At 43.3% G+C, this 21,268-nt stretch overlaps 1 protein-coding gene across 4 annotated transcripts in view; it reads left to right on the top strand.

The window, feature by feature from the left end:
* The window catches only part of LOC148641909 (uncharacterized), a 62,836-nt gene that overhangs the window by 34,802 nt on the left and 6,766 nt on the right, over positions 1-21,268 (top strand). For 3 of the 4 annotated variants that reach the window (XM_088616754.1, XM_088616753.1, XM_088616751.1), the window contains 10 exons: positions 2,279-2,416; positions 2,835-3,005; positions 6,533-6,742; positions 10,616-10,773; positions 15,209-15,374; positions 15,801-15,922; positions 16,684-16,825; positions 17,857-17,993; positions 19,319-19,436; positions 20,145-20,215. In XM_088616754.1, coding sequence (XP_088472880.1) covers positions 2,279-2,416; positions 2,835-3,005; positions 6,533-6,742; positions 10,616-10,773; positions 15,209-15,374; positions 15,801-15,922; positions 16,684-16,825; positions 17,857-17,993; positions 19,319-19,436; positions 20,145-20,215 — 1,433 coding nt within the window. The remainder of the gene's footprint in view (positions 1-2,278; positions 2,417-2,834; positions 3,006-6,532; positions 6,743-10,615; positions 10,774-15,208; positions 15,375-15,800; positions 15,923-16,683; positions 16,826-17,856; positions 17,994-19,318; positions 19,437-20,144; positions 20,216-21,268) is intronic. The other variant, XM_088616752.1, reaches the window with a different exon arrangement.

Below are 21,268 nucleotides of genomic sequence, written 5' to 3'. Positions count from 1 at the left end.
TTGCGTTCTGGGGTTCCCCCTTTAAGCTAACGTGTGCCTAACTGTTCTTGAATAGACCTAGACTCTTGTGTACTGTTGCCAGAAGAGGTGTTAGTGGGCTATCTCTCTGTGGCCATTTAAAATCCCAGGGCATTTCTCAAAAAGAGGTGTTAACCCTGGTGGTGTCCTGGCCAAATTTCCCCCTGACCTTTACCAATCATGGCCTCCTAATAATCCCCATCTATGAATTAGCTTCATCCCTGTGTTTGCCTCCCTACTAATAACTGGTGTGAGGTGAGCATTATTATTCTTATTATAAGGTCAATAGAGGTCTCATAAGAGCGGGGTCATTAATTCTGGTATCCTGGCTCAATTCCAGTCTGATCTTGCAGTCTGGTTTACATAAACTGCCCCCTTAATTCAAGTGGTGAAGCACTTTCTTATTTCCCCACCCTCTTCATATCATTGCACCGTGTGCTGCTGGTGCATAAGAACATAGGATCATAAAATCGGTTCGAAATGAGAAGAGGCCATTCAGCTCATTTAGCCTCGTTTGGTAGTCAATTGATCCAAAGGTCTCATCCCACTATGTCTTGAAGGAAGCCAGGGTGTCGGCTTCAGCAGCATGGCTGGGTGCTTGTTCTTGACTACCACAACTCTTAGGCGAAAGCAGTGTCTCCTGTTCTCAATTGTAAATGCACTTTCCTGTGATGTAATAATGGCTCCTGTGTGTCACCCAGGTGGGTTGAGGGGAGTTCTTTGGGATGAAGTTTCATACAATTACTATAATTTTTATTATTTAGCACATAGATTATTTACAATGATGGACGTTTTGGATGAATGTGAAGGTGGTTTGCAGTCTTGTCTATGGGAGCAGTGTTAAGTAGCTAAGACGTAGATTTCTGTGCCCTTGTTGTGGAGGCCTTCCTTCTGATAAGCCATCATTTTCACCTCATTTTTAAACCTCTGCAGCAGATTCACTGTCTATATTATGTCTGCCTTGCAGGGTGGAACTTTCTGATATGTTTCCTGAACCACTGAAATAGTTTTATGTCATTATGTTACTGTATAAGTTAAATTTCACAAAACTATGAATTTATAATTCAGCTGTTTGCTTTGTTGCCATAATTATTTAGTACAATCTGTCTTTTCACCTACGAAAGATCTCTTGGTACATCTCGGTTTTGAATGGAGTCCGATTTTTCTGTGATTCTCAGTGACAAATGAAGTGAGAACTGTAAAGGATGTTTGATGGCATGGGTGTGTTTTAGGACAGAAATGAAATTTAGGAAAGGTGGTATTTCAATGTTATCACTTTTTTTTTCTTGCATATATGGCTGTATACACTGCATTGCCCTAAATGGGAATGTTATCTAAATTGCCCTAAAAGCAAAACGTTGAAAGAAACTGGTTATACTTTTCTAACTCTTTCATTTGGCATTGAATGCACTGGCATTTTAACAGATACAGCTAAGATTTATTGGGTATTCCAGACTCTCAACCTATTTAACCCTGAAATTATACTAATTGAGAACACCATTCAACACGAAATTTCCAAAAACAGGATTGTTGTCAAAAAATACAATTGTACCATAGTTGATACATTTTCTTTGGTTTGGAAAGATTGCTTAGTCTTTTCAAACATATATTTTGATGCTCTGAGTTACATTTTCCCCTCAAATGAGTGAAAGGTTGTATTTAATTCTGTGAAGAAAATCTGAACCCTAACCCTAACCTCCCCAAACCCTTAGCTAGGGTCAGGGTTAGAAAACATAAAGGATGTTTGATGGCATGGCTGTGTTTTAGGACAGAAGTGACATTTAGGAAATGTGGTACTGTATTTAAATGTTATCTTTCTTGCAGATATGGCTGTATACACTGCATTGCCCTAAATGGAAATGTTGTCTAAATTGCCCTAAAAGCAAAACGTTAAAATAAATTGCTTATACTCTTCTAAATCTTGCATTGGGCATTGAATGCACTGGCATTTTAACAGATTCGGCTCCAATTAATTGGGTGTTCCTGACTCTCAACCTATTTAACCCTGAAACCGTGCTCATTGAGAACACCAATCAACACGAAATTTCCTAAAAGAGCTGTGTTCAGGCTTTTGTAGTATGTCATGAAGTTTTAGGAGTGGTATCGTAGACATTGACATTGTAATCTGTTGCCTACTAACTGAGGTACCCTGAAGAAACACTATTTCCAGAGTTCCAGGATTTCTGATGTGTCAGTCAAGATCGAGACACAACCACAGTTTTTTTTTTCCCCCCACTGTTCTTGCTGCCTTGCTGAGCAGATGTCTTGTGTGCAGTTAGTGTCTCTCAAGGTGGAGATGGGCAGACTCCAGACCACTCTGGAAGAGGAACGCCTACTTGCCAGCCAGCACCAGCTGGCCCTACAGGCCCAGATCAGCGAGGCCCAGGCACGGGCTAAGGTACACCTCTCGAAACCCCTTTTACTGTAAACGTGTACCACTTTACTTATGTATTAATGATGAATTTACAAATAGGTATACCTGCCACATTCCTTATTGACTGCTCCAGGACACTTTTTTAGATATTTTTTTTTTCATACACCAGGTTTGGCTGATATCACACTCATGCAGTTCTTTGAGATTTTAATCTTTTCAGATCCACTATTCAGAAAATAGTCACCGGTATCTTTCAGTTGAAGAGTAGGTGGTTCAACTACTTTATTCTGATTTTGTTGCATGGAGAGTTCATCCTTCCTTTTCCGTGCCAAGGGCGGTTAATGAAAACTGTTCAGAGTTGCACAGAGTGGACGTACTCTCTGATGGGAGAGCGTGTGAGCGGGAGTTTGACACGCGCGTTGTGCCGCCCTGTGCGTCTCAGTCCCAGGATGCCCTGCTCCAGCAGAAGGGAGAGGAGTGCCGGCAGATCCGCCAGGACGCGCAGAGGACCCAGAGCCTGTTCACCTCGGCTGAGAGGGAGCTGCGCTACGAGCGGGAGAAAAACCTGGACCTGAAGAAGCACAACGCTCTTCTGGACCAGGAGAAGCTGAGGGTACGGCAGCGATCTTTAAAGCTTTCACTTCTTGAGGGTAAACGCAGTTATAGTAGCTGCGCGTGAAAACAACTGCAAAGCATCTAATTATCACCAAATGCAGGGTTACAAATTGCATTACAGCACTGTACTTAAGAGTGAGAAATAAAATAATTGAAATAAACAAACATAGGTGCTGGCTAACACTTTGAGGAATTACTAGGAATTTATATTCTTTGGAAAAGCCACGGCAATGGAGTAATAAAATCTGACAAATGTTTTAACAATAAAGTAACACAAAACTAAACGACACAAAACATTAAACAACGTAGACGTTCACATTACTCTGTATACAAAACAAGGCATCTCAAAGTCCTGTGTTCTACAGACCGAGAAAACCACTGTGCTTGCCATGTAACCCAAAGCACTCTCTAACACCTTTACAGGCTAGCAAGAGAAATACCCTGCATCCTCAATGAAAGAATATGACTCCAGACTAAATCTCCCTTCCTCCCTGTCTTCTTGGCCTAATGAAGCCTCTAATGATTTGCAAAGCAGAGAACCCTGATGGACTGCCTGTGTTTACTTGCCTGTAAACGCTCAGCTAGGAAAGCACTTAAGACCTTAAACCTATTCTCTGTAGATTTTCTGTGATGTCACCTTTCCAAATGCGAACAGCAAATCTGATTGATTTTTGTGACCCATTCAGCTATAAATATAACATCAGTCTCTCTCTGTTGAAATAGAGGGCTGGATTTGTTAGTCCCTGTCAGAATATCAACAGCCTTGTTTAATTTCCTCCTGTTCCAGGTTGAAAGGTGACTTTCAGAGCCAGTATAACTGTGGTATTTCTACCTCGTTATGTCCCTCATTTTGTACAATCCCCCTGCCGTTCTTTTACTCTGCCCTGCTGTGTCGTGAATCAGGAATCGGTTCATCTCTGTGTGGCAGTGCTTACCCGAATGCTATTGAGTCAGAAGGTGAGCAATGGAGAAGTGCAGGCGTAGTTGTCCATCAACAATACAATTTTATTGAATGAATTTCTTTCACCTTTTAAAAAGGAATAATGAATGAGGCGTCTGAGTCAGTTAGTCAGTACAGGGCCTGAGCACAAGCTGAGCTCAGCCTTGATCAACTATTTGTCCTAATGTGGAGCCTGGGGTTCAGAGGGAGAGCACAGCAGGGATTAGTCAGATGGGATTCTTGCTTAATCTTACTGTATCTTGTATGCAGTGGAGATCTTTGGACTTTGAGCTGTCAGAGAAGTAGCATCAGTGTGTTTCTGTTGAAAGTGAGAAATTGAAGTCAGGATTGGCTTTGTCAATCCCTTCCTGGCAGGGAATGATATGGAGTCAGAAGTAAGCACTGGAGGAGCAGAGATGAAGTCAGCTCTTTCAGCTTCCAGCCAAACTGTGACCCCTTGGTCATGTCATGTGTCTGCACCACACTCTCAGAAAGAGAGGGGGACACCTCCCTTCCAATCAGCACTGAACCCCCTCTCTATTGCTGTAGTGTATCAATCGACAAAGGGCTGGAGGGGTGGACAGCCCAGAGGCGTCTGTTTGCCCTTCCTCACTCTCCTTGTGTGGATGCTGGGGTGGGTGTGAGCTGGGGACATAAAGACACACCTGGCACTACAACAATCTATCGCCAGCCGCAAAATCCATGTTTCCACGGCTTCCTTCCTGTGTTCACTGGCCGCAGGTTGGAATTGTCTCCTCGGCTTATGCCGCGCTTTTTCCCCCCAATTTCAAGCCACTCATGCTCGTATTGCCTGTGAGCATCCTGCCAACACATCCCACCAGCCTCCCATTCCCTCCCTCAGGAGCTGTCGCGCCGAGCAGACGCCGCTCGGTCCCTCTGTGTGTTCTCCTTTTAAGGCAGTAGCTTTGCTCTTGAGCACAGCCCATAGGCATCAGTTCTGAGGCTGAGAAAAAGCAGAAAGGGAATTGTGACTGTGATGCCTTCAGTAAGTGTTTGTCGCTTAAGCTAAGTGTGCTACGCAGTATTTGATTGCAGTATTCATATAACCTTTGATCTGGAGCTGTGTGTGGTGTGAGAACCCAATCAGGATAAGATAAGTTCACTTTATTGGCCATATGTAATTTCTTGCATTGGGAGTTTATCTTTTCGCATAACTCAGCTTGCTCTCCATGAGACACAGACAGGGAGAGAAGCTTGGGGTCAGAGCGCAGGGTCAGCCATTTATACGGCGGCCCTGTAGCAGTTGGGGTTAAGGGCCTTGCTCAGGGGCCCAACGGAGTAGGATTCCTCTTCCAGACGCAGGATTTGAACCAGCAACCTTTCAGCCACAGGCTCAGATCCTTAGCCACAGAGCCACCACACCACCCAAGTCTCTACAGTTTGTGGACTTGAACCCAGACCATCACCGACCACAGAGTAGTCTGGGGAGTTGAACCCAGACCCCTAGTGACCACAGACCAGCGCGCTGCGCTAGGAGCCGCAGCGCAGGTCGAAGGAATAGCCAAATACATATAGTGTCCTGTTTTTCAGCCGTGCCATGTTGCACAGTGTTCAGTGGCGTATTTGGCAGCTGTATACTTCATGAGAATTTACATATGTATTTTGCATTTTGTTCCCTCAAATATTATTATCAGAATACCTTATTTTATAGTCAAAACATCTGCCAGCCACAGCTAATACCACAAATTTTCAGAGGTCAAATACTGTGAATAAAATCCCCAAATAATAGCAGAGTCCCGTGTGCTGATATGCAAATACATGTTGGATAACAGATTGGATAAGATATCCAACTAGATAAATGGATAACATTGTTTTTGATTAAGAAAATCATTGAATCATAAAATGTTATGCACTAATCTTGAACCCAGAATAATCATTTATCTCATAATAAAATCAGCAAGGGGCAGTAATCTTTTGTAATGTAATGTCATTAAACTGGCAATAATCCCTACAAAACTGTGTAGTGCGGTCCTTCCTTCAGGACAGACTGTGTGCACCTCTATCTCAACTTCCTGTCTGTCTAGATAAGAGACACATCGGGGAGCCTGTTCAACAGGAGCTGCTGTACCAGTGTCAGTTTTGTGTTTTATTATGGAGACTGAGAAAGAGCAAAAGGGACAAGAAATCTTATATCTTTAGAAAGGAGAATAGAAGTGGGTGACCAGGCTTTGTAAGGGGACTCATGGGAGTTAATGAGTCTACTGTTAGGACAGTGAAGAAGAATGAAGCAGTCATTGTTTTATGTTTTTTGTGCTGTAAAGTTATATTTTGTAAGAATAATGAATAACCTGCATGTTGTGTTGCATTTAGGATGTATGCATGCATAGCAGTGAAGAAAACCAGAGGAACCGCAGTTCTCCCTGTCCCTGTATTGTTCATAAGGCCTTATACTGTGCCTTTTTCCCCCAAGTTACAGCTGTGGTTTCTGTAACTCAGGGGGTCCTGAACACAAAATTATTGGACATTCTAAGAACTAAAAAAATTGACTAATGGATGCTCTCTTGTCAAACTAGCACTAGCTTGCAGAAGTAGGCCTGATCGCTCTGCCCTGCTGTCGCAAGCAGGTGTGTGCTGAGCTCAAGCAAGCCCAAGCCAGGCTGACCCAGCTGGAACAGAGCAGCGCCTCGCTGGGCGGGGAGCTGGAGCGCGTTCAGCAGAGGGCCAGAGAGCTGGAGCTCGAGATGGCCAGGGGCTGCCAGAGCCGGCAGGCCCAGCACAGCCTGGAGGAGGAGCTGTGCTCGGAGAGAGCTCGGCTTCTCGCCGCCGATAAGAAGGTAAGGAATGGATCACATCGAAGCAGAGCCTAGTCGTGAGCCAGTTCTGGGGGAAAGTGTGGTGTTAGTTGGCGTAAACGGTTCAATCAGAGCTTTGTGGAGCAGTGACATTAAGCACGCATATGAATGGGACCACGGAGAGCATGTAGCACTCATGGTGCATAGATGAGTTCAGTGTGACCACCATGTGTCCATAATGGCTTGCATGCATGGAAATTGTCTGGATAGCGCTCAGGCTAGGTACCATCTTGAGTTGGATGCTGCATCACTGCCATGGATCCAAGAGGGACATCGGGGATATAGCTATCTTTTAGGAAGAATTTACTGGTCTACAGAGATCTGCATGGAGTACAAACACACAGAAGACATGATGGATGGAAGGATTAATACCCTCATTATTTCCTTTTGTTTTAATTATGTAATGTTAGCATGCCCAAAGGGGTTGGGTACCAGTTGACCTTGGACCCCTAGAGGTTTTATTCTCCTTACTAAGGAGTTTCTAGTTCCTCCCCTCTGTTGTCTTCTGGTCTTCTGTTCTGTATTGACAAATTGTCAATTGTATTGTCAATTGCATTGTTAAGCGTCTTGGGGCAACCTTGTTGTGGAAGGCGCTATATAAAAATAAATTGAATTGAATTGAAAACTAGGCTGCACTGGGGTATTCAGTGTCTGTTGTTTTCCTGGAGAACCTGCTTACAAATGAAATAATAAAAATTCCATTGCAACATGGTGCATATCTTTAACAATACAGTGACATTTTATAAGCATCCTATAAAATGTGCTTAAGGAGAATATTGTCCGAATGCCAACTTGCTTCAGTAGTATTTTACTGGGTAATTTGAGAACAGTGCAGACGTACTGCTTTGATGTTGTGTACTTTTGTACATAAGCCAGGAGGCCTGTGTAGTATTTGTTTAATCACTGAGATTAAAGCATGCAGTGCTACTACTGTTATGTCAGTTTGCTGTGAGATATGGTGAAGAGGCCACACGCGAAGCGTGCATGCCAAATCCTTTTAATAGGTCTTAATGCTAAACCAATGCAAATTGTGGATTTGGGATTGCAAAAGATCTCTTCCAGCTCTAATAAGGAGCCTAGCAACGCTGCAGCAGTGTCTTTCAGTAGGAGGCCTTGCTTGTGTTGTGTCTTGCCAGCGTGCAGTGCTGAACCAGACACTTCAGCATACATGGGAGACAAAGGTCCAACAGGGCCGCAGACTGCTAAACCACCAGCTTTTTCCACCCACTGGGTAGCATAAACAACAACTGTAAATTATAAACAGGCTGAAAAATTGAGGTGTGTTTTACTAGAGCTTCAGAAATATCGCAAATAGAATGAAGTTGTCGTTTTTATTATATTTTGTTTTATTGTTGTTTTTTTTTGTACAAAATAAACGAAGGAAAAGTGTTTTATGTAGAGAATGGGAGAAGGGTGTTGAGTTCCTGGGCACTTTTATAATAATGCCTTTTTGTTTAACGTCGTTGTTTTAAAAATGTTTAATTTTATGTAAAGCTAAACCATGCTATAGTCCCAGTTGTGAGCTGTTTGCATTCATATAGTAGGTGTGATTTATATGTATGCTCTGACATTGTCACAAATGTGTGCTTGATTAGTTTGTGCTGCTGGTGAACAAAATGGCTTCTCATGCTCTCTGGCATGACTGAATGGCTGGAAATGCATGGACACGTTGAATCAAACATTGAGAGCACTAGGATAGTTTTCTGAGTTTTAGCTACTTCTCTTCATGCAGATTACGTGTCCACATTGCTGTGTTTCTTTGCCCTTAAACTCACTCTTCACTCTGAGATTTGCATAAATGAATTAATGAAAAGCTGCTGTTCATCTATACTGTGGAGGACTTTGTGGACGTGAGAAGAGAAGTCATATTCTGTTAGTGTTGTAACAGAAAGAATAAGGTTCTGGATCCCGAGATGAAGTTAAACAGATGAGTTTATTGCATGCACGGAACAATAAAGCCGAAGTCTTGTTTCCCGCAAGAAACAACAAAACCGAAGTATTGTTCAAAGTGCCGGTACAAACTTTAGGTTAATATAGTCCTTCCTTGCTGCTCTGACATCATTCATTCTTATGTTAAAGAGGGGGAGGGGGTCATGGTATTTGGCCAGTTAAGAGACCCTGGCCAAATGGTCAGTTTAAGATTACGTCCCCATTGGGTTTTAGCTCGCATCTGGAATCCTTATCAGTTAACCCCCTTTCCTGCCATAAACTCCAGCTTGTTGTTTAGAAGTCTAAACCTCATACAGAAAAGGATTTAATTTAAACCTGTCCTCACATCTTTCTTCAGTAAGGATACAGGATCACATTGAAAGTTAATTGCATTTTTTGGCCCTCATTGTATAAAATTGTCCCTTAACTTTTGAAGGGAACTTGCCAGGAGGGGGCTGATTGTATCATGTACCAGTTAGTGTTCAGAGCTGTGCAAAGCTCAGGAAGGCTTATAGCCACACAGCAGGGTTATTGATTTGCTTCTAGCTTTGCAACTGTAGATTCAGCATGTCAAAATTGAATCAACTGTCAAAATACGAAACAAGGACTTTGCGGAGGAACTGGCCGTTCAGATGAGCCCTGAACTTAGCAGCTTTCTTGTTAAAGCTGCTACTACATCTTGGGTCTAGAGCTCAAAAGAAACATCTCAGCAATGTCCTCTATGCCAGCAAACATCATTGTAGTGAACACTTTCACGGCTTTTGGAGGACGCGGCTACCAGCTCATAAAATAACCTGAGCGGCGGAGGCCCCCATCAGAATGATCATCTCCACACTCGCCCTTACTTCTTTCAATCCCCAGGCAGCTTGAAACACACTGTTTGTCCACCGGTTGTGTGGTGAAGCCCTTGCTTTGGCCCAGCACTGAATGTTCATCCTTCTTACCAGCATGCAAGGCTTGCTTAGTGCGAGTCCACGCTTCTCAAAGGTGACGCTGGCCTTTGCAAACACAAGATTACATTGGTGTCCAGAGGAATCAAATCCGTCAGTTCCTCCCAGACATTTTGGTCATTGCGGTGTCTTGCATGCTAAGTTGTGCGATGTCATTGTCTTTTGATTCACCGACGTCCAACAACATAAACTCAGCATCTCTTGGATCGTTCAACAATAAATGGAGATCTTTCAATTCCAGGCAGCCCGGTTTAATTCTAGAAAGTTTGTAGATGAGAGGAGACCATTTGTCTGTATCTCATCCAGTCATTTCTTGAAAGACATTGGGATATTGGCTTTGCTGCATATCTTGGTCCAGACTTCATATGAGCCTTTGTGAAAGCAAAGTGCCTCCTGTTCATTGTGGTCGAGTCTTACACGACAATTTGTTTGACTGGGTTAATGACAGTTGCCCTTGGGAGTGGCCAGCAGGCAGTCCTTGCCAGTTTCAGATCCAGCGCCAGGTCTGTTCTTTAATGCCACAATCTGGGCCAGGTGTTGGCCAGGCTTACACCTGCTGAGCTTCAGTGGGCTGCCAGTTGTGAGTTGCAGGGTGATATGGCTGCTGGTATTGTACTTATTCATTCAGTCCCTAGGAGAAACACTTGCAGTCAGCCAGGAAGCTGACCATTAAATAATAAGGACTAAATGTACGGTATTCTGTGCATTCTGTGTGGAGTTTGCATGCTCTCACCATGCCCAGCAGGGTTTTCTCTGGCCACTCTGGTTTCTCCCCACAGTCCAAAAACATGCTTACCAGGATACCAGATCCCACCCAGGGTGTAGCCCTCCTTGCAGCCCGTGCCTCCCATGTTAGGCTTTAACTCACAAAGACACTCTATAAAGCACTTCTGGAAAAACTCTCTGCCTAGATAAAAATAGGAAGCTCTGAGAGAATAATGCGCACTCTTTCTTGCATTTCTTGCTGAAACGGCAGGTCCTGGAGCTCCAGCAGCAGTTAAAGAGCACCCTGCACCAGCTGCGTCTGGAGGAGACCCGCGCCAGCGAGGCCGACAGGCTGCACAGGGAATCCAAGGACATGGCCCAGACCCTGGGGGCCCTGAGGGCCAAACTGCAAGAGGAGCAGCTTCAGAGGTAGTGTCACCCCCCCCCCTCCCCCACCCACACAAAAACACTGTCAATTCACTGGCACAGGCCTGGGAGTGCGAGTCATTGATATTGAGATGGTGAGATAGTGAAGTATTGAGATATTGAGATATTAAGATATTGAGAGTAGTGTTAGGTGCAGCTTCCTGCGTGTAACGCCAGAACCTATTCCAAGGACTAACCGAACATATGAATCGTGTGCTGGTTATGTACTAAAAGGCCATATATTCATTTCATCCTTTTTCTAGCAGCTTTATCTAGTTCAAGGTCCAGGCAAGCAACAGGTGCAACCCAGGGTCCATCTCGGGCCAGGCAGACGAACACAAACACAACAACTCACACACTCCCAGCAGGGCCAGTCTTCCCAGAAGCCCATGAACCTACCAGTGCATCTCTGGACTATGGGAAGAAACCGGGGCACCCAGTGCAATCCCACACAAAAATGGGGAGAACATATGAACTCCACACAGACAGCACCCCAGGTCCAGAATTGAAGAGGTATCTGTGTGGATAGTCTCTTTAGAAAGATAATCTTTTAAATATCCCCATGTAAACATCAACTCAGGTAAAATTCAAATTTCTCAGCAAAACCTTTACCCATTGATATTTTCAGGAAATTCAAGTGTTTTGAGTGTGTCAAACCACAACGAGTAAACAGTTAAGTCCCTCATTCAGTTATCACAGAGAATTTCCAATAGTGACCAATATCTGCAACTTCCATGAAAATTATAGTCACCCCCGAATTTTCTCTTTCGAATTTGTTTGTATTCTCCTTGCATCCTCAGCTAAAAATATTTTTTAAATAAAACACAGATTTGTTTGACAATTTGACAAGAAAAGACAACAGTTCTCCATCATTAGTAGGGTAGCACTTTTTAAAATATTTTAGCTAAAGGTGCAAGGGGGAGTATTAGGCCTTGTGAAATGTCCAAGACAGCTGTAAAGTGCAGAATATAATCACAAACATATTAAAAGCAAAGGCAGTGTTGAATGAAACTCTAAATATTAAAAAATATATATTGTTCAGTTGAAGGAATTGAAGAAACTATCAAAGCTGCAGTAATGTCAAAGGATTTTGATTCCCGACCAATATTTGCACCTCAAAAACCATTCGTGCTCGAAAGAAGAAAAGCCAGTTTTGTTATGAGTCTTCTGATAATCCATTGTATTTTGGATGTGGCTATAACATGTATAACATGAAGAGAGATTTTAGCGATTGCATGCTGATACTGCATTGAAGACAGATTCCATCATTTAGTGGTCAGTACTGATAACGCTGCTGACATTGATGGAGAAGAAATGTATGATGATTTGGCAGCCTTATCTGATCTAATAAGTCCTAAAACACCTCCTGTAAATCTGTTAGAATTTAGAGCAAGAAATATTTTTTTACCCCAAGCAATGTAATTGGATTACACATTATGATAACATTACTAGTTTCAGAAGCTTCTAGTGAGTACATTTTCTCAAAAATGAAACTAATAAAACATTATTTGAGATCTACCATGTCCCAGAATCGTTTCTCAGGACTAGCATGTATATTAATTGAAAGTACCACAGCAAAAAATGAGATGTAATTGAAATATTAAAAGACTATGTAAATATTAAAAGTAGAAAAATTCAGTTAATATGATAACTTTACCTTTTGAGGAATTAGGCACACTGGAAGACACTAACATTTTTCTTTGTTGCATTACATGAATAGCTTAACCTGAAATAAATTAACCTGTTAAATAAATACCCTAGTAAGATATTGTTTTATTTCACTAACTATAAGTTTTCTTCTGTTTCTTTCTGTTTCTGTTTCTTTTCTTAAATTTTAAGCGACAACATTGCAAAACGTAGGTATGGGTAAAAACCAACTAAAAATTAATTGAGGGGGTCAGGCAAAAATTGTTCTGGGCAGCAGAAAACTAGTCCTGATTTCAAGTAATCCTAAATATTTTATTTACCAAGTTTTGCACTGTATTTCCTAGTAATTATTCTGTCATACATACCTCCATTTTTTCGTCATCAGATGTAACTGCCACAGCTAAAAATAACAGCTCCTAGTGGGTGAGTCACTGTTAACAAAATCGCAAACTAGAAAACATAATTAGAACTTCTACCCACGTTCTCTCGGCAGACAGCAGTGTCAGGTGTGCAGATATACAAATAGATGCTGTGTTGCTGCTCACTTGAGCTGGGGGCAGGGTTTGTATCTCCTTTTAGACATATCTCACATATTCGTTGTAGATTCTCATGTTCAGGAACTAAAATACTGTGTTGATAGTGTTGATAGTAGTGGTACCTATATACTGGTAAAACCAGTATACAGTGACCTCCAAATGTGCTCGGTGAACAGCTAAGATCATATTACAGAAAGATTTACAGGTTAGATCATGTTTCTTGTTAAAGAAATTAGTACAATGTTTAAACGTAATCATCGTAGCATTGCGCACAGCCGTCATGTTTTTCATAAATAATGCAAGTCCAGACAATATGAAGGTTACATTTATTCACCCCCTTGTAGTTAGTATGTATGAAGCCTTCCTCTGGCAGGGATTGCACTGGCTAGATGCCTCCTGTAGAATTGCTCTTTCCTTCCCTTAAAGTCCCTTCAGTCTTTTTGGTTTCTATTTGAACACCCATCTTGAATAAGAGTTACAAATATTCAGTTTTACTGGGGTCTGGAGACTGAGACGGCTACCCAGGAACCTTGTGTGCAGTTAACCATTCCTTTGTCGATTTGGATGTATGCTGAGGATCATTATCATACTGGGCTCATTTTTTGCCAAGTTTGGCTTGTCCTGATGTCTTGATTTTCCCTGTCTGAAGGGAAGGGCTCCAAAAACACCCCTTTGTAATAACCTGGGGTGAGAAGATACACTTTTGGTCTCTTCTAGGCAACCATACTAGTAGCCTTATTTCTTGACCTTAACCATGATGATATACTCGAAGACTGAATGTTTTCAGTGTGTTTTCTCCTTTTTAGGTCTTTGTACAGTTCAGGAGCCTTCTACTACACTTCCACAGTAGAATGTTATTATGATTACACTATAACGTCATTAGAATTTGCGCAAATCCATAACTTATTCTGCTATATGATGATTTGTTTCTTCCCATTTCAATGGTGGCATTGTACAGTATGTGTCAGTCTCAGTATGTTGAGTAGTGAACTGTGTAAACAGTGTTATCTAAAGTTATGGTCCCATTAACTAGCACTTTATTAAAGAAATGGTTCAAACATTCAAATGTGCTCCAGGGAATGTACCATTATCAATCCCTCAAGATAGGAAATTCTAGGTACACTGATAAAGAAGCAATTTAAATTCCACAGTCACAAGTGACAAGGCAAAGAAAAAAAGTAATAGAGGATCATACCTGTAAAGAGATGTTCAAGAAGTATGCTGTACAAAAAGTTGTAGACTGAAACAATACAGGGCTGAAACAATAAATGCCAATGAATTCTGAAGCACAGACTTCTTCCCCAGCACTATTCAGACACTTGATGGCTCAGAAAGGGCTAATTACAAATTCTCGCAGCACCTGTCAGGTCTCCTAGTGGGAGAGAGAACAGATGTGAACTGGAAATAGAGCTGTATAAAAGTAGGTGTGTCCAGACAGATCAAACAGGCGACTAGAGCATCAGAAAAACATAGTTACAAACGAGTGGAGACCATTCGACTTATCTAGTCCATTGGGTTGTGGCTAATTGATCTGAGTACCTCAACCAGCCTTTTTTAAAAGAAACCAGGGTATCGGCTTCATCAACATGGCTGGGCAGATTGTTCCATACTCACAAACCCCTATGGGCGAAGAAGTGTCTCCCGTTCTCAGTTTTACACACACTTACACACAGTTTCTGCTTGTGTTTTTTGGTTCACATTTAACTCCTAATTCTGAAAAAGTCCACTGGGATGACATTGAATGTCTGAATACCTGAATAATTTTGAATGAGGGTATCGGGGCCCCTCACAGGGCGGTGCGGTGCGGTGGCTCTTTGGCTCAGGATCTGCGCCTGTGGCTGGAAGGTTGCCGGTTCAAATCCTGCAGCCAGCAGAGGAATCCTACTCCGTTGGGCCCCTGAGCAAGGCCCTAAACCCCAGCTGCTCCAGGGGTGCCGTATAAATGGCTGACCCTGCGCTCTGCCCCCAAGCTTCTCTGTGTGTCTCGTGGAGCAAGTTAGGGTATGCGAAAAGACAAATTCCTAATACAAGAAATTGTATATGGCCAATAAAGTGATCTTACAGTCTTCTCTTTTAGAGACTGAAAAGGTTTGGTTATTTTTGCCTGTAAGCATAGGCCTTTCCCTTTACCCCTGGATGGTATTTGGTTGTCCTCCTCTTTACTGATTCAGAAGCAGAGCTGTAATTTGGTCATGTGGTGACCCGACATCTGCACAATATTTACACACAGTGCGATCGTACTTGTGCCCTCCCAGGAAGCGGCTGGAGCAGAGGGAGGAGGAGCTGCAGCAGCAGGCGCGGTCTCTCCGGGAGAGGGAGGCGTCCCTGACCCGCGCCACCTCCGAGCTGGGGCTGCGGCTTCAGCAGCAGGAGGCCCGCCTGGGCGTCCAGCAGGCAGAGCACAGCGCGGCGGAGGAGGAGGTGAGAGGCGCCGCCGCCGCCCCCCGCCTGTCCCCTCACTGGGGAGATCAGTGCACGAGGCCAGGTGTCTGAGGGGAAGCGGCTCAGCCTTGAACCGTTGAAATCTAAGAAGGGTTTTAGCTGGCGATGCCACAGGTGCTTTTATCCTGACAGGCATGCAGAGGCCCGAGGGTTAACTGTGGCATCACCAACTGCAACAACAGATTTATTTCCAATCTGAATCTCATTTCTCCACGCCATCTGTCAGAAAGGTTAATAAACTGAAGGCAGCACAGTTCGACCAATCCGGGGCTGCAATCAAGAAAACCCCTGTTTTAAAGAGTCGTTTTGTAGCCTCGGCCAGTCTCCTGTTATATATTCACTGTTGCTAAACATATCTGTAGCCCCTGCTTCCAGATTTGGCACTTAATCTGCACTGTTCCCTAGCACCGGCATACTCAGAAGGCCAATCAGAACCTCGCAGAGCAGCTGTTGTCATGCCAACAGGAGTCGGAGAGGCTACAGGAAGAACTTCAGCAGGTCTTGCAGCAGCTGGATTTGCAAGTCAGGTGCGTGGCTCCACTCAGAGTGTGTGGGAGGGCCTCTGTCAGGCAACAAAATAAAATCGTCAAATTAGACAGAGACACATCAAGCAACCACACTTAACACAATCTTAAGGTTCTTCACATAAGAAGGGCATCCATATGTTTTCTAAGTGCTTTATCCATTTCAGGATAAAGCCAAAACTTAGGTGATCAGAAGTGAGCATCATATTCTAAATGGAGAAAATGTAGAGGTTAATCCCATGCTGAAAAGCTGAAAGACAGATTAAAACATACCTCAGCTTGTTCCATTACAGGTTCGATACAGCCTATCCTAGCAAGCAATGGGAGCAAGGCGGGGTACACCCTGGACAGGACGCCCGCCCATCACAAGGCACACACAGACACAAACACACACACTCACACCAGGGCCAGTTTTCCCAGAAGCCTGTTGACCTATCAACATGTCTTGGTACTGTGGAGACAAGCCAAAGTACTTTGAGTAAACCCACGTGAACATGTGTAATACATAGGAACAAGTAATAGGTTTATTCCATGCTGAAAAAAAGAAGGAAAACACAACATTTCGGCCGTGGAGCCTTCTTCAGGTGTGATACATGCCAACTCCACGCACGTAGCAAAGGCAAACAAGTCCCAGACTAATTACTTGCATTCAATGCTGCTAACCAAGCTTCTCCAGAGCTTGGAATAAGCGTTTTGTACATCCTTTTGATCCTCTTTTTTGAGTAGATCCTTTAAGTGACCTCCTGTGTACTTGCTCCTTCCAGGAAGTACGATGAGAAGCAGGCGCAGCACAAGGCCAAGCTGCGTAAGGCAAAGCAGGTCTTCGTGAAGGAGACCTCGGAGAGAGACGGCAGGATTCAGCAGCTGGAGAACGACCTGGCTCTGGCCCACAGCCTGGCCGAGAAGGTGGAGTGAATCTGCTGGAAAACGAGCAGCATTTAATGCCTCCTGAAACATTTTAGTCTGGTAATCAGAGAGACGACTGATTCTAAAACGCTGATCCTAAAGTGGAGCAGCTTTGCCTCCCATATTCTGAGCGTTAAAGCTATGTGTACCAAGGAAGAAATGCCCAAACTTCAGGCATTATGTTTGTTTGTTTTTAATGCTGATTAACTCGTTTCTGTTTTGCCACTGGAAGCTATGCAGAAATCACCAAAATCTGATCTCAGGTAGGCTTTGAAAAGGATGTTAGACATCCTGAGAGCTATTCCCTCCCTACCCCACTACCTGCATCTCCTAGATATTTTACTAAAGGGTAAGCGTTGTGGATCTGCAGAGCCCTACCATACTAAAAGACTATTCCTCAGTGTAGTACAGCCTGGTTCTCCCCCTAGTGCTAAGCTTGCTGTAACTGTTAAATATGATGTGATCATAAGGTTTTGAACTAACTGCTGTTCAGTCTCACCCCAGTTTTTCTGCAGGATCTCGATAAAGCTGGGGTAGGAGGATTGTTTTGGACGGGGAAAGTGATATAGCATATCTACATATCAGAACATCTCTTGATTTTCAAGCCAACCTTTGCCTGACTCTGAGATTGTTCATTTCCCTGGGCGTGACGTTTTGAATCACCCGAACAAGGGAGGGCTTTGTGTTTCACTGTTATAATAACAATCATTTACACTTATATAGCACTTTTCTGAACACTGCACGTAAAGCACTGTATAGGTAATGGGGATCGCCTCCACCACCACCAGTGTGCAGCCCCACCTGGATGATGCAATGGCAGCCATAGTGCGCCTGAACGCTCATCAAACATCTGCTCTCAGTGGGGAGGAGAACAGGGGAGGAGTGATGGAGCCAGGTCAGAGATGTGGATTATTAGGAGGCCATGATTGGTAAAGGCCAGGGGGAAATTTGGCCAGGACACAGGGTAACACCCCTACTCTTTTCGAGAATCGCCCAGTATAACAGAAGCTACTGTATATCGCTATACACAGGAGCAAGACTGGATCAAGAAGGTCACTGAGGAGAATGAGAAGCTGCTCCTTGAGAAACGCCATCTGCTGAAGAAGCTGAGCGAGGAGGAGGAGGTCGGCCACATGAACATGCGCACAACCTCCACCATCCAGCACAGGTGCCGATCGCAGCCACAGAAGAGCTCCTCGTTGATCGGAGAGGAACAGCACTCTCTTCCTCGCTTTAGCAACATTACGTGTTTATTTTATCTCAGAAGAAAGGCAAAACAGATGGAATAAGATCAAAGATTTTCTTTTCACGTTGGGTTTCTCAATGTTGAGTGCACTTTAAGGTGTTATTAGTCTAGAGCACAACAGAAGTGCAGTGAAATTATCAGTTGATTTAGCAACTTCAGTCATACAGTATGAGCAGAACATTTACTAAACAGATTCATGCCCTCAAATCAAAGATCAGTGACCTCAGGCCTTTCGGTGCTCACCAAGTCAGTTAGGTGTAATAGGTGTTCTCAGTCATTGACTAATGTTCTTTTTAATTTTAAGGCAATAATTAATTCAGTGAATCAATCAAGAGCAAGGTTGGATTAAAAAAAAAAACGTACTGTAGCTCTCAAGGACATTTCTCACATTGTAAAGTTCAGGGATTTGTATGTAGATAAAAGATGAATGGAAAGACCTGGGTAGATTATTAAACAGATTAATCAGTACTGATGCCAAAGTGGGGTGTGAGAAAACAGATGGCAGGGGATCAGATATATTGTTTTGCAGCTTGAGCTCAAAAATAGGCATAGAGACTGAAACAGCCATCTAATGTTGGTTTGTGTAAGAGCTTAGGGGACTCGTAAAACCTCAGATGGATCAAAACAGCGTCGGGTTTGCAGCAGTTGCTTTGAGAACGCCAGTGACTTCAGAGTCAAAGGAAACCCTAATCCGGGTGCAGCTGTCCTAGGTACAGGATTTACAAGTAGGCTGGAAACAAAGGACCTCTGTCATAGCAATCCGAAAGCTTATTACAGCAGGTAGGAATGCAAGTGGAGTTAGGCAGGCTGCTCAATTCCATGTCATGCTGATGTGCAAAGATAGTCACGTATTCATCGTCATACCAGAACTCCAACAAGAACCATATTAATGAAGACCAGCCAGGCGGAGGCTCTTATCACTCTGCCTCATCGGGCAGATTGGATTGTATTTCTGTGTCTGATATAGACACTTCCCAAATAAGTCAAAGGTGTTTTAAAGAGAACTACACCCCTGGACGGGACACCTGTCCATCACAGGACAGACACAAACCCGCCCTCACTCACACCAGGGCCAGTTTTCCCAGAAGCCAATTTACCTACCAGGGCTAATGTCTTTGGACTGTAGAAGGACACCAGAGCACCTGGAGGAAACCCTTACAAACCTGGGGAGAACATGTTCCTGGTCTGGAACACATTAATGCGAAGCCGCCGGTGTTGACGGAATATCTTCCTTTATTTTCTGGCAGAGTCAACTTTCTTGAAGGGGAGAACAGGCAGCTGCAGGACAGAACCTTACAGCTTTCCACCCAGGTTGGAGCCCTCGAGCGAGCCTTGAGGAATGTGCAGTCTGTCTGCAGCATGGAGGTAAGTGGTGTGATTATCTTATTCTGTTGCGATCACCCACTCAGCAGTAAGGGCTCTCGGAACTAGTGGAGACGTAATTCATTCAAGAAATCACCCAACATGAGCCAGGATTCTGCAAGTGTTGTGGCAGCTGCATGGGTGTGAGTCGACTAGCTTGCAGAGTGACAGACATTCTGTGAAGCACCAGGTGCCTGTAAGCACACCAGTGGAGCTACAGTGCTTCCTCAGCCTTCTGCCTGATTTGAAATCTGTTGATGACAGTGTTAAACATTCCAGATGGTTCAGTAATGCATGTTTCAGAAGAATTATGCATGGACTTTGATCCTTTATTGCCTTATTGTTTCCGCAAGACAAATGCCTTGGTAATTTAGACTAGGAGATGAAATTAAAAATCCTATTTATGTAGGGTAGATCTAGCTTTAAGACACATATATTTTTATATCTTAATCTATGTATTTGGGATTAACTGAATGCCAAGAAAGTTCCCATTACAAATAATGATCTCCCAGTAGATGATTTAGTAGTTCCCAAGAACAGTCTGGTGTCTGTATCTTTTAACAATTTAATTTTACACTGGAGACAGTTAAGATGAGACAGGAGACATGTAAATGGCTGAGAGACAAGTCCCCCAGACAGAATCTGTTGCCAATCCTACTATAAACTGTTAATTTTCCTAATAAATTGTAATTATTTTTTATGCTTCATTAGGAGCTCAAGAAAATGTTTCCAGCTGAAAGTCTTCTCCTTAATGGCAGTGTTCTGCAGCCCACAAACCCAAGGTAAACTGCTTCTTTTGTTTTTCTGTGAGATAATCAAATGATCAAGTTCAGTGCCAAACCTCCCCTCTTGCTACTTTTCCTGATACTTTTGCAACGGAACTTTAGTATTTGCATTACTTCATAGTTAATATTCCCTGATTAATACATTCTTGTTACCCCAAAGATAATTTGGTGAAGTGGAAGCCTATCCATGGAACCAGTTTGGTGTGTAGGTGATTAATAATTCTGAGAAGACACTCTATATAGCCTTGTTTGCTAAATGCAGAGAGAAATTTGATGTGATAAATGAAGCTATATTACCTTTAACAGTGCCATATTTAACTATGGCCTGAAGTGTTATGGAGCAGTGTTAGTGTCGTCTGCAGTAGTACAAACTCCTGTAGATGTGATGATTAAAAGGGCAAATGAAAGAGTTAAACTTGAACTTTATTGCCATATGTAACCGGCACATGTACTGGTACAAAGGAATTCTTAGTTACAAAAGGTCTCTCAATTGTTAAAAAAAGTGTAAAAACACAAAGTGCAGACAGTGCATCAAAACAATATACAAAGAAACAGTAGACAGTGTACAAGTAAACAGTTCAAATGTAAACAATCTGCAGATGTGCAATAAATAAAATACATTTAATGAGGTAGATGGTGTAGGTGTGGTCTAAGGGGCATGGCCAAATGTGTTCACCAATCGCACTGCTTGGAGGTAGAGCTATTGAGGAATCTGGTGGTAAGTGTCTGTATGCTCTTGTATCTCTTGCCTGAGGGCAGTGGGGTGAAGAGCTCATGCCTGGGGTGGTGACTGTCCTCTGTGATGGCCAGAATTCTACCAGATCAGTGGTCCTCTTAGAGCTGTTTAATCTCGGTGAGACCACAGCCGATGATCTTCTGGGCCAGGTTCACCGTTCTCTGCAGTGCCTTTCTCTCTGGCAAAGAGGTGTTGCCGTACCACATGGTGATCCCGTTGGTGAGGACGCTCTAGATGGTGCAGCGGTAGAAGTTCACCAACATGGATACTGTCATCCCCAATCGCTTGAGGCACCTCAGGAAATAGAGGCGCTC

Source organism: Lepisosteus platostomus, chromosome 23, assembly GCF_059453375.1.
Source record: "Lepisosteus platostomus isolate fLepPlt1 chromosome 23, fLepPlt1.hap1, whole genome shotgun sequence".
NCBI lineage: Eukaryota > Metazoa > Chordata > Actinopteri > Semionotiformes > Lepisosteidae > Lepisosteus > Lepisosteus platostomus.
This window is presented reverse-complemented; position numbering and strand designations above follow the sequence as displayed.